This window comes from Puntigrus tetrazona, chromosome 1 (genome assembly GCF_018831695.1).
Source record: "Puntigrus tetrazona isolate hp1 chromosome 1, ASM1883169v1, whole genome shotgun sequence".
NCBI classification, from domain to species: Eukaryota; Metazoa; Chordata; class Actinopteri; order Cypriniformes; family Cyprinidae; genus Puntigrus; species Puntigrus tetrazona.
In genome coordinates, this window is record NC_056699.1 from 3136112 (window position 1) to 3148991 (window position 12880).

A 12880-nucleotide genomic window follows, 5' to 3' on the forward strand; every position below is an offset into this window, starting at 1 on the left:
ACACTCCCCAAAAACTCAGAAGGAAAGATCTTTCACAGTCCTCTGAGGAGCTCTTTGAAGCTCTTCAAGAAAAGATAAAAAACTTGAGCGTCCTGAGATTTGGCAGTATATTAATGAGTTCAGTTGACCGTTTTGGGCACAGTTTTCATTGTCAGAAAGAGCTGTGAGAGAACAGGAGATGAAATGAGTGATTCCTCTGTATTTATCTTCTCCTGGAGCTATGAGACTGCGTTACACAAGAGGAAGGTGTGCATTTCATAGCCTGAAAACCTTCAGCGCTGTTCTGTAGGCAAACACTGGAGAAAACTGTCTGGATTGAGGATAAATGACGCATTTAGTCTGGTAGAGTCGAGATAAAACGGTATTAACAACACGTTTTATTTCCATAGTGTGACATATTTCTGATATTCAATGTACAATATAATGAGCAGGACTTGATAGGCATGCCTTTGGTTCAAATATACTGCTATTAGCGGTGTTGAAAAAGAGCATGAATTTATAACACAACCAGTAGAACCAGAAAACAGTAAACTCACAACTGCAAGATACTGCATAAACTCACAATTGCGAGACGTAATTTTAGAATTGCAAGATAAAATCTGAGTGGTGAGTTATGAATTCAGAAATTTGAGACAAATTCAGAATTGCAAGACATAAAAAGAATTTTATAACAGAGTTATAAACCAGGACATCAATTTTAAATTGTGAGTTTTGAACTAAGAATTGTGAGACAAACTTAGAATTGCTAGTTAGAATCTCTGAAAGGCAAGACATAATTTTAGAATTTTGAGTTATAAACCCAGAATTTCAGGACATAAACTCAGAATTGTGAGACAAAAACTATGTAAGAACTGTAAGATGTGAGATCCCCTTGCACTTTCAAGTTTACATCTTACAATTCCCAATTTGAAATTCACAACTGCACATTTTTGTTTCTGCCATGAAATAAACATGTATCTTACAATTCTCACATTTTCAGCGTTTCTGCGGTTCCTTATCAGTCAGTCACTACGAGTTACGCCGTAATGACACACTGGAGTCTTGCTGATTAAGAGAAAATGGCAATGAAATTTGGCTGTTTTTATTTGCTTCCCGAGCCACTCTCCGTCATGCGGATATAAATAGGCGACAGCAACCACTCATTAGGTTTTTGCTTCAGAGCCAAGTGATTGAAGGCGAAGCAGGCGAAATTCCTCAAAAGCTGGAATACGAAGCTCCACATGTGGCTCCTGGACAAGATGCGGCAGACCTAAGTGTTCTGCCACTGAAGGTGGTAGAGACTATTACTCAGGCCAGGCATGCCTGTTTCAATGAAATGGAGTCTGTTCACGAATTGGTGTTCTTCTTTTAAAGAAGACCCTTAAAGTTGTGTGATTGGAGTAATACTTTCCTTCCTGCAAGAAAGGTTGAAGGTTGAAAGTGTATGTGACTGCTATCGTAGCGCATTGCGATGCAGTAGATAGCCGGTTCTTGGGAAAGCACAATCTCATTGTGAGGTTCCTGATGGGTTTCAGAAGGTGAAATCCTCCCAGGTCACCCCTGGTGCCCTCCTGCGATCTCTCTGTTGTCCTGACTGGCCCTCAGAGAGGTCCCTTTGGGCTGCTGGATTCCGTCAAGCTAAATTCCTGTCTTCTAAAAGACTAAAGACACTTTCATCAAGATGGTCGGGGACCTCTAAGCATTTTTGGTAGCGAAGAGTGCTTTGTGTTTGGACCGGCATACTCTCATGTTGTCTTGAGCCCCCGGCCTGGATACGTGTCCAAGCCTTCTACCACGCCTTCCACCGAACACCTTTGCGAGGTACTAAAATCTCCACATTGAGCCAGTCTCTTCCCATTTGTTGGGTAACAGGTAATTGCCGGGAAGGACTGGCCAGTGTCTCAGTTGCTGCACCATTCCCCCTCACCCAAGGATGCGGGTGCAGTGTTTTCTACCAATTGAGTTTCCCATACGGTGGACTCTGGTTGAGCATCCTCCAGCACCCTTGGCAGTCAGACTCGGCAAGTCCCGGTTTCAGTGTTACTTGTACCGGGCCAGGTGTATGTGTATTTTCCACCATTTGAGAGACTACTTTGTCTGTCTGTGCTCTCAGTCATTCCTCCTGTTTCTTGGGTAGATCCAGCATCAGACACCAATTCATATGTTGCACTGCCCCAGGCCTGGGCAAGTCCACATTAGTGTCTTCACATGTTACCTCCCTTTGGGCAGGATGTGGCTTCCGTAGAGTCCTTCTCCAGAAGACTCACTTCCCCGTTGTTATTGCCAAGCTGTATGACAAATAATAGCGATTTAAAGCAGTTTCTTGTTGAAGGTACGCATGGGCTCCCACACACCCATCAGTGTGTTTTTAAACCATTTAAATTATGGGAACATTGGCAGTGTTCTCATAAACCACCTTCAAATTGTAATACCTCCATCATACCCGTGTCAGTAAATTTGTGTCTCCATAACCACAACAACCAGCACACACACAAAAGTAAGCACAGTGCCACTCTTATTTGTAAATATTAAGCCGCAAAAAGTCTAATTAAATATAAATTCCATGTGTCTCTGTTAATGAATGGCGCAGATGCACGGTTTTGTGTACAACTGTACTAAAATCGAATCGTTATGATGACATAAATACATCTCCACAGCTGCTCCGAGCATCACTTCGTGAGCATTTGACAGTTTCCTTTGAAAAACACTGTCCTCGTATCATATACACACAGCAATGTAAAGATATTCAAGGCAACCGTCAAAATAAAAGTTAAAAAGTCATATCTTCAGTGCTTTTAACTCTAACATTAAATGTCATTCATTGATTTTCATTAATAGTGAGATAAATAAAATGTTTTGTGCAATAAAAAGTTGTTTATATCCAATACAGAATTTCTGAGGGAAAGAAAAATTATAGGACTATTGTAAAAATTAAACTTTTAGTTCATGTTTACCAATGCTAAAAAATGAAACCTTACTGTAAAATGTTGCTGTATTAAAGAAATGCATATTTTGCCGCATTTAACTGATGTTTAGTTTCATAATCTGTTTAATGCGACTCTGTAACCAAGAATAAATACATTGTAAATCAACACATCTTTATACACTTTGTTAAGGTGCGTCGTACGCCATTTCAGATGAAAAGAAACAACAACAGTACATTAAAAAATGCTGAAAAAAAGAGGTCATTTAGGTACATGGTACCGAGACGTATTCATAAAGCAGTATGTGACATCAAAAATATTGCATCATTTCTATTAAAAAAAACAAAAAACAAAATGCTGATACGTGCAGTGCTCATTTCAGCTCACAACTATTTTTTGAATATACACAATTAAAGAATTAAATTAATTCATTTTCTCTGAATGTATTACTCTGAACCCTGTAAAAAAGACAGCATTCAAGGCAGTAAAGTGTTGGCAGAGTATTTAGTAGCCTGTTACGTGATTAAAAAGGTTTATGAAAGGACAGTTTTTCCGCTCTCAGTTCATCTTCGGTTCTCAATGCATCAATTTTTGCAATCCGTTTCCATCACCTCGCCGGAATTTCACCCTCGACGTTTTAAAAGCTGGCACATTTTCTTTTCTTTCTAAGAAACAGTGTGAAAAGCAGTCTTGAGGCTGGGGCTTGGACCCAGTTGGCTGCCGTTACCCTGACAACAGCGCAAACGCACATATCGAGACCAGAGCCAACGGGGCGGTATGTGTTCCTCTCGAGCCAGAATTCATCTGATCAAAGCCTTTGCTTTGTGGGTGATGGTATCTGTGATTGTTGGTATTTTCCGGTGTCACTGCAAGAGAAAAGAGAGAAAAATGTAAGTCATTCCTCCAGACGTGGACGGATCAGATGGCTTCATTCGAAGCATGTGCGTTCATTGTGATGAGGAACGAGGATAGGCAGATCAAAAACAACTCCACATCCTGGGAAATTCATACTTTAACTGAGTCGCTATGAAATGATCACATATTCAAGAACAAACGCAAACGGAGAACTGTTCGTGAATAATGAATTATCAGCTAATCAGAAAGTAAACATATATTTGGTTTATGAGGCAACAGATTTGGGGAAACGTAGCATCACACATCTCACATTTTAATGATGGATTTGTTTCTTAACTGATGGACTGGAATGGATTACTTGTGGATTATTGTGATATTTTTAGTGGCTGTTTGTACTCTCATTCTGACGGCACCCATTCAGTCCATTGGTGATGGAATGCGCATTTCCACAAATCTGTTCCCATTAAAAACCAAACATCCCGAATGGCCTACGGGTGAGTAAATACTCAGGTATTTTGTTTTTGGAGTGAACTATTCCTTGAAATAACCGAATGCACGCATGCCCTAAATCTTAAAGCTGGGGCTCAAATGTTTCCCGAATGAATTTAAGACATCGTTGGCTTGCAAAGAACAATTAATAATCACAATCCGACACGGCTTGAAGAACACATCGTGCAGTTGGTTAGCTGTGAGCCGAAGCGATTTTTCAACAAAAAGGATGTGTATGTTTTCGACGTACGTTCAGCGTATCCATCTGTGTTTTGAAATCTCACTCAAATGGATGTACGCGACGGAGGCTGTCATGTGTATAACAAAGCGCGCATGCATAGTTTCCCAGCGTTCCTGCCAGAAGAACGTCACCAGCCAAAAACTACAAGAGTCCCTCAACAAAAGAGTTCTGCAATATTTCCAACCATTTTGTTTGTACGTCGAATTAACTTTTTCACCCCGAGGAACTATTCAAGACAAGAAATGCTCATATTCCTTGGCATTGGACTGCTTGGGAATATTTGTTCGAATTTGCTTGCTGAAACAAAATCTATTAATAATGTAGCATGCGAGGGACTATATATATATATTCAAAAAGCAAAAGGGTTTACAAAAGGAGCGTAGGGGTCAGCTGAAGCCATTGACATGCCTCCCTCAAGAAGCCACAAATCATGTTTGAGCTTTTGTCAAATAAATCTGCGTGGACTAAAATTAAGCAGATATCGATTCTCTGTTCCGATGTCCCCAGACGGTCGTTTTAAAAGGCTGACCGGAGACACACGTGGGATATTTGGCAGCCCGCTGGTCTGACTCAAGACATCGATCCTCGTGCATCTTCAGAAGCGGCTCAGTGAGAAACGATCGCATCCGATGTGACACTTGTGAGGGAAAGCATGCCAGTGGCGGTCCTGCTCGTGCTGGGGCTCTTCAAAGTCCAGCGCAGCTTTGAGAACACGCAGAGCAAACAGAGATGAACAGAACGGACCGAGCCTCTGATCTTCACCACCGCTGATTCACAACACAAGAACAAAAGCAGATACAGGATGTCTTTTTGTAAACCGACTCTGGGATCTGACAAACAACAACCTCGCGTGCAACGATGAATTTGACAACTGCTGAACTGCCATTGAAAGTTAATTCATTAATATATATATATATATATATTAATATAATCTGATCAAACAAAATGACTTACAAATATATATATAAACTATTGAAAACCTATTTATAACCTAACCTAACCTAATTAACCTCATTTATAACCTAATTATAAATGTACAACCCCCATACCCATGTACTCAAAGCATCAATAATAAATAAAAATACAAAAAATGTATTATTTCTAGATGATACTGCAATAGTAAACATCTGCACAATAATATTTGAAGAAATAAAAAGCAAGAATTCATGTAATCTTTTACAAAGTGAGGAGAAGAGTCATGTCATGGTTGATGTCATGGTCTGCTTGTCCAATCAAACGAGACGATATCTGAGCAAATGAATCTGTCGCTCAGTTAAATCAGACAAGATGCCAAGATGGACGGGTTGTGTGACGTGCTCTCGTCCTCAAAAACCGCCCAAAGTTAAACACAGAATTACGATTTCGCATTAAACATCGCTCGATGTCCAGCGCGGAAGCAGAGCCACTGCGACAACATGTTTGGCTCGGCGTCCAACAATTAAGATGGCGGCTTCCAGGCGGTCTGTGCAGCCGGTGCTGCATGCGTGACAGTTGCGCAGCTGTGTTGGTCATTACGAGCGCTGGCCCGATTCCTCCGTCCCTCCGGAGCCGTGTCAGACCCCATTAGGGGGAGGAAGACAGGAGTGATGACCCGTCTCCTCCCATGCATCTCAGCGCGGCGGCGCAGGAAGACCGATGAGTGGCAGGCGTGATCTGAGAGCTCCTGCTGATTACTTTCTGCACACGGACGGAATGCATATCAGGCCGAGAGTAAAGACAAACGCGCTCGGATGAGGCCATGGAAGCCAATAACGACAAATGCATCACAGAGCCTGGTTAAAGGCCTCAATCAATATCTTTCCAATTAGAATTTAGCTCAGAAGTCTGAAGGAATGGCCCGTGTGATCGCTTTTAATCAACCATTAATCAATTAAAGTCACATTTGCATTTGTCCATGAAATGCGTGTTTTGAAGAGACCCCGGGACGAAGTGACTACAAATTAATTTTTTTTAACTGAATGCTGCAAAACAGGATTATTGCAGCTGGATTAGCTAAACTTGGAATAATAATAATAATAATAATAATAATAATAATAATAATAATAATAATAATAATAATAATAACATTATTATTATTATTATTATTATTATTATTATTATTAAATAATAATAGTAATCTAATTATTGAAATTATTATAAATATTAAATTGCATTAATAATATTTACAAATTAACTTTCATGATTAATAATGTTTACAATTGATCATTAATAAGATAATTTTAATACTAGTTACATTAAATTAATTAAATAATAGATTATTAAATAAAATTAGCAAAATGATTATATTATTTAATTAGAACAAGAGCAACATTTATGAATCGTTAATAAAAAAATATTTATTAATTATCACTAAATGATTATAAAAAGGACAACTTTTGATTGTTTACTAACACTAAATAGTTTAGTAATAATTACTGAATATAATTATTATTAAGTATAAGTATTATTAATACAACAAATTTTAAGAGAAACAGACACAACAAAAACATTTTTATTATTATTTATATAGTAGAATATTTTTACAGTATATACACTATTTATTTATATATAATTATACTTTATATAATTTATTTCATATATCATATTTCACAATTAATTGAATTTGAAATGACTTCTAATGAATAGTAATTATATGTATTATTTGTATATAATCCAGTAATTACTATTTCTAGTCTATTTTCCCTCGTCTTAAACTAAATAAACTAGCGTAGCAGTAGAGAAGCTATGACTGTGTTAGCAAAGAGTGGTCTCTCCAGCCTCTTCAGGGACAGAAAGGCAAAAACACGTGTCTGAGTCGGCCTAAACAAACGCCATAAAACGAGCATTAGCGCCAGAAGAGGCTCAGATAATGCAGCAAAGACAAAGTTGGAGGCTGATGTAAAATCAATGCAAGTTAAATCTCTCGGACCTCAGAGAACAATGATCAATAACACAACCACCGGGAAGAAAAAGAGCAGAATAAAGAGACGGTCGTGGGAGGGGAGTGTCTCGTCTTACTCTACGAGCCAAAACACAGAGAAACATGCACGACCTTTCCTTTTAAATGCTTTTTTTTTTTTTGGATTCACGCGTTCAGTCGTCCACAAACATCGTCTAAAAGCAAAGCGTCTAGCGATTTAACGGGAGCTACGTAAACGTTTCCAGCGATCACAAAAGCTTCTTTGTTGAAGATGAATTTATTCATATGTTCTCCATTAAATAACGTGCCAGAAATGCAATTTCTCAGCGTGAAACGCAGAACTAACCGGAAAAGAAACTCCACAACTGTGAACATTTAGATACGCAAGAGTCATTGAGCCAAACGAACAACACTTAAACAGCATCATGTAGTCGAGAAGGAAATCCTTAATGACCTATTTAACTTTAAGGCTGTGATGATATCCAGATTCATGTTATTCATATATATATATATATATATATATATATATATATATATATATATATAGCCATTACTATTAACTTGCATTATTATTATTATTATTATTATTATTATTATTAAATTAGTTAAAAACAATAAGAACAACAATTAATTAATAATAAATTAATTAATTTGACAAGGAAATTATAACAATAAAATACCACTACTAAATAGTTATTATAATTTATATTATATTGCATTATTAATATTTAATAACTGCAACAACAACCTTTATGATTAATTGCATATATTAATACTACATACTTAATTACTTAACAATAATAATAGCAACAATTATTAATTATTAATGAACATGACAATTGAAAATAATAATAATAATAAAGAACCAATACTAAATAGTTATTATAAGAAATATGAATATTAAATTACATTGTTATTGTTATCTGTCAATATTAACTGTCATAAATTAATGCATTACTTATTTAGTATTTATTAATAATAATTATGGTTTTAATTAAATTGTGTCATTGACTATTATTATTATTACAATTATTACATTTTGTAGTGATTATATAGTAAAAAAAAAAAAAAAATAAATAAATATATATATATATATATATATATATATATATATATATATATATATATATATATATATACATACACACATATATATTTTTACTATATAATCACTATAAAAATCTACTATATAATTACTATAAAATGTAATAATTGTAATAATTTATTAGTGTATATATATATATATATATATATATATATATATATATATATATATATATATTATATATATAAAAATATTAAAATAAAAATACAAAATACAATTATTCATATGCAGCGGCTAAACGTGTCTTTTAAATAAATGATGTAAAAGTAAGTTTATTTCAGCTGAATGTTAACATTTGTATTGGCAATGAGAAAGAATCAAAAAACAAGCAGAATCTGAGTGTGTATCTTAAGAACACAGATGGTGGTGAGTTGCTGGGATTGTGCTTTGGGAATCAGCTCTGCTGTTCTCTTAAGGTCAGTGGAATCAGTGAGTGTTAGCTCAGCTGTAAAAAAAAAAACAACACTCACAGCACTTCCATTCAGACACCAACACAAAAGCAACTGAACACTATTCAGGGTGGAAGAGCTGAACGTTGATGAGTTTAGTTCATGTGCCTCTTCACTCAAATGATATAAAAAAGGGTTCAAATATGTACGTACTAATAGTTTCATTGTAGATCAAAATTTAAATAGGTATTTTAAAATAAATAAGCAAATAGAGATTTTTTAAACTGTCCAATCAGAGAGTCAGTGTTTCCAGTGGTGTTGATTGTAGATCAAAAGTATTCGCTCCCCCACACAACTAATCAAAATCAGGTGTTTAAATCATTTCCATGGCCACAGGTGTATAAAATCAAGCACCAGGCATGCAGACTGTTTTTACAAACATTTGTGAAAGAAGGCTTGCTTTCAGGAGCTCGGTGAATCCCAGCGTGGAGCTGTGATAGGATGCCACCTGTGTCGCGAAATTTCCTCGCTATTCTATACTCTATTATAAGAACGTGGGAGCGTTTGGGAGTGACAGTAACTCAGGATGCTGAGGAGTCAATCGCTACAGACCTCCAAACCTCGTGAGGCCTTCAGGTTAGCTCAAGAACAGTGCGCAGAGAGCTTCATGGAAAGGGTTTCCATCCAAGCCATACATCAAGTGCAATGCCAAGCGTCGGATGCAGTGTCGTAAAGCACGGCGCCGCTGGATTAAAGAGCAGTGGAGATGCGTTCTCTGGAGTGACGAATCACGCTTCTCCATCGGCCAATCTGATGGACGAGTCTGGGTTTGGCGGATACTTGTCTGACTGTATTGTGCCGAGTGTAACGTTTGGTGGAGGGGGGATTGTGGTTCCTTAGTTCCAGTGAAAGGAACTGTGAATGCTTCAGCGTATCAAAACATTTTAGACAATTCTATGCCCCCAACCTTCTGGGAACAGTTTGGAGTCGGCCCTTTCCTCTTCCAACATGACTGTGCACCAGTGCACAAAGAAAGGTCCATAAAGACATGGATGACAGAGTCTGGTGTGGATGAACTTGCTTGACCTCAACCCGATGAGATGAATTAGAGCAGAGACTGAGAGCCAGGACTTCTCGTCCAACATCAGTGTGTGAGGCTTGTGGAAGAATGGTCAAAAACCCATAAACACACTCCTAAACCTTGTGGACAGCCTTCCCAGAAGAGTTGAAGCTGTTATAGCTGCAAAAGGTGGACCAACGTCATATTGAACCCTATGGATTAGGAACGGGATGTTATGTTTATATATTAAATATATTTCTATATAAGTTATGTCAATATTTTTTCAAAATATATACTGTATGTTTGTGTCTTTATATATGCATAATAAATATACACAACACACACATTAATTGTTGCCCAGAACTAATAAATAAACTAATAAATCACGTTAACATCAGTTTTCAAATGTTTTTATTTAAAAAAATGCACTGGTTTATATGGTGACTTAGATGAATAAACATATGAACGAATGTATTATTATTATTTAATTGTGACATATACTGTTCAGCAGTTTGCTCAAATCTCGGGTTGGTCCCAACACAAAGGTTTAATGAAGTAACCATGGAAACTATGGCTACTACGATCAATTATTGTAAGGCTTCAGTCTCATGAGAGCTAAAGTTTAATCCGCACTGCAGTGTACCACAGAGAAGAGCTCGGTTATGCATCTGCTAATTAGAAAGTATGTAACAAGCTTAAATATTTACCATCAACCGTATCAGCTGCTAGAAAACAACAAGCCAACCTACATTCAGCAGACTGAGGCTTGTTAATGAAGACAGAAACAAGAGGAAAGACAGAACGAGAGGAGCAGTGGAGCGCTGCGGGAGGGAGTGGAGACGAAGCCACCTGAGAGCCTCCCACTCGCCCACTCCACGGCCCCTGGAGGCCCCTGGAGGCCCCGCTCCGTTCATTCACACGCTCCGGTATCACGGCACACCGATGCGCTTTGTGTTCTGTGCATGCTGTGATTCTGCTCATTGTTCTCCAGAAGAGCTGTTTACTGTAACGGGTTCAACAGACAGCCTATGATCATCCTATTAATAAAGATATAATAATTAAAGCGAATTTTTTTTTCTCATAGACACGTGCATGTATACAAAAAGTATGTTATTATTAAATACATTTATATATAACATTATTTGAATAAATAAATAAATAAATATATATATATATATATATATATATATATATATATATATATATATATATATAATATTATTTGAATAAATAATATATATATATATATATATATATATATATATATATAAATATATATATATATAAATATATATACAGTATATATATTTATTCAAATAACGTTATATAGAAATATATATATATATATATATATATATATATATATATATATATATATATGTGTGTGTGTGTGTGTGTAGACCTAAAAATAAACATAATAGACATAAACAAAATAAAACAATAATAAAAACATCACAAACACATTAAAAGAAATCAGAAATGACTCATAATTACAGTAATTAAATGTAATTTCTTATGCATTATTTCTTTTGGATAATTATTCCATGCGCAGAGTTCAGAATTTAGAGTTTAGGTAAAACCTACAGTCAAATCCATATTATTTGTAGCAATCCAAAGCTAAAAGACACTTATATTGCCACTTGGTTGATTTCTGCTCCGTGGTTTTGTGCTGATGCACAGTTACAGTCAAAACAGACAGTTTTTCAGTCTGTCGGCTGATAGCTGATGTTCTATAAATCCATCATAAAATCACCCCATTAACACCTTTAATAGACCTGCATGGCTGTATTAGCCACTTTCACACAAGAAACCTGGTAAAGCAGTGTAAAAACAACAGATTATTTTCTGCTAATTATAACACATCTGCTGTAACACATCTGCCGGAACGCAGCTTTCTGTCTTTTCTCCGTATTGCCCTCTTCACACATCAGCAACACAACGCCGTTAAAACATGTCATTTGATGTCATTTAAAGGAAATTCTCTTTGAACAGACATATATAGACAGTTCAAGAATACCAAATTATTCAAGAAATATTTGCACTAACTTCTGTGCTTTTGCTTCAGCAACTGACTAAAGAGTTTGATATATATATATATATATATATATATATATATATATATATATATATATATATATATATATATATATATATTATTGTTGCCATGGCAACTAGCTGAGATAAAATAAATAAATAATAATTAAATGCATATATATATTATATAATTACTTAAAAATATTGATTATAAATAGTACAATATAAGCCTAATAAAAACATAATATAAATATATCAATAAAAAATGAAAAACGAACAAAAAAAAAACATGTAATACAGTTACTAAACCTAAAAACTAAAGATAAAAGATGAAAAGCTCACTCAAAATATAAAGTACTACTATTGTACATAAATGATACTGAACTAACTCCAAAAATAACATCACAAAACCCTCTTCCCTCTTTTTATAATAAAGTGTATATAATCATGTCAAATCATTAAACATCCCATGTTACCCCGCCCCTAAAAAAGTCATGTTACACAAGCAAAACGGGAACTGTTTCATAAAATATCGGTAAGCACTAGTCCTTGCATTTCCGAATTATTCCACGAAGAGGCCACAACGTATGCAGTATTTTTTCATTAGCCGGCTTGTTTATGTGCAAGAAACCCCTACAAACAGACACACCGGTTAAACTGTTTCCTTATACCGATCCATATCCATATAACGCCTCTGTTTCCACACTTAAAGCGCCTGCATAAATATATTATGAAGACCGGATGGATGAATGATGCAACCGGCATGCAACCCTCGACGTTGACGCTGTATAGAAGCGCCTATATTAGCCGCTGATGAACCGGTCGCTCGCTAGCACGTTGCCAGGTACAGTCGTTTCAACTCGTTTTCTAGTTCAGGCAGCGAAAAACAAAGGCGAATCACGCGA

The 12880-nt window shown here is 36.1% G+C and overlaps 1 protein-coding gene across 1 annotated transcript in view; it reads right to left on the bottom strand.

Annotated features, from left to right (window-relative positions):
• Positions 1–396: 396 nt before the first annotated feature.
• gpc5a (glypican 5a) overlaps positions 397–12880 on the bottom strand; it is a 148279-nt gene continuing 135795 nt past the window's right edge. Inside the window, exon 8 of the mRNA XM_043251484.1 lies at positions 397–3769. Within this exon, the coding sequence (XP_043107419.1) occupies positions 3627–3769 (143 nt within the window). The 3' untranslated portion in view covers positions 397–3626. The remainder of the gene's footprint in view (positions 3770–12880) is intronic.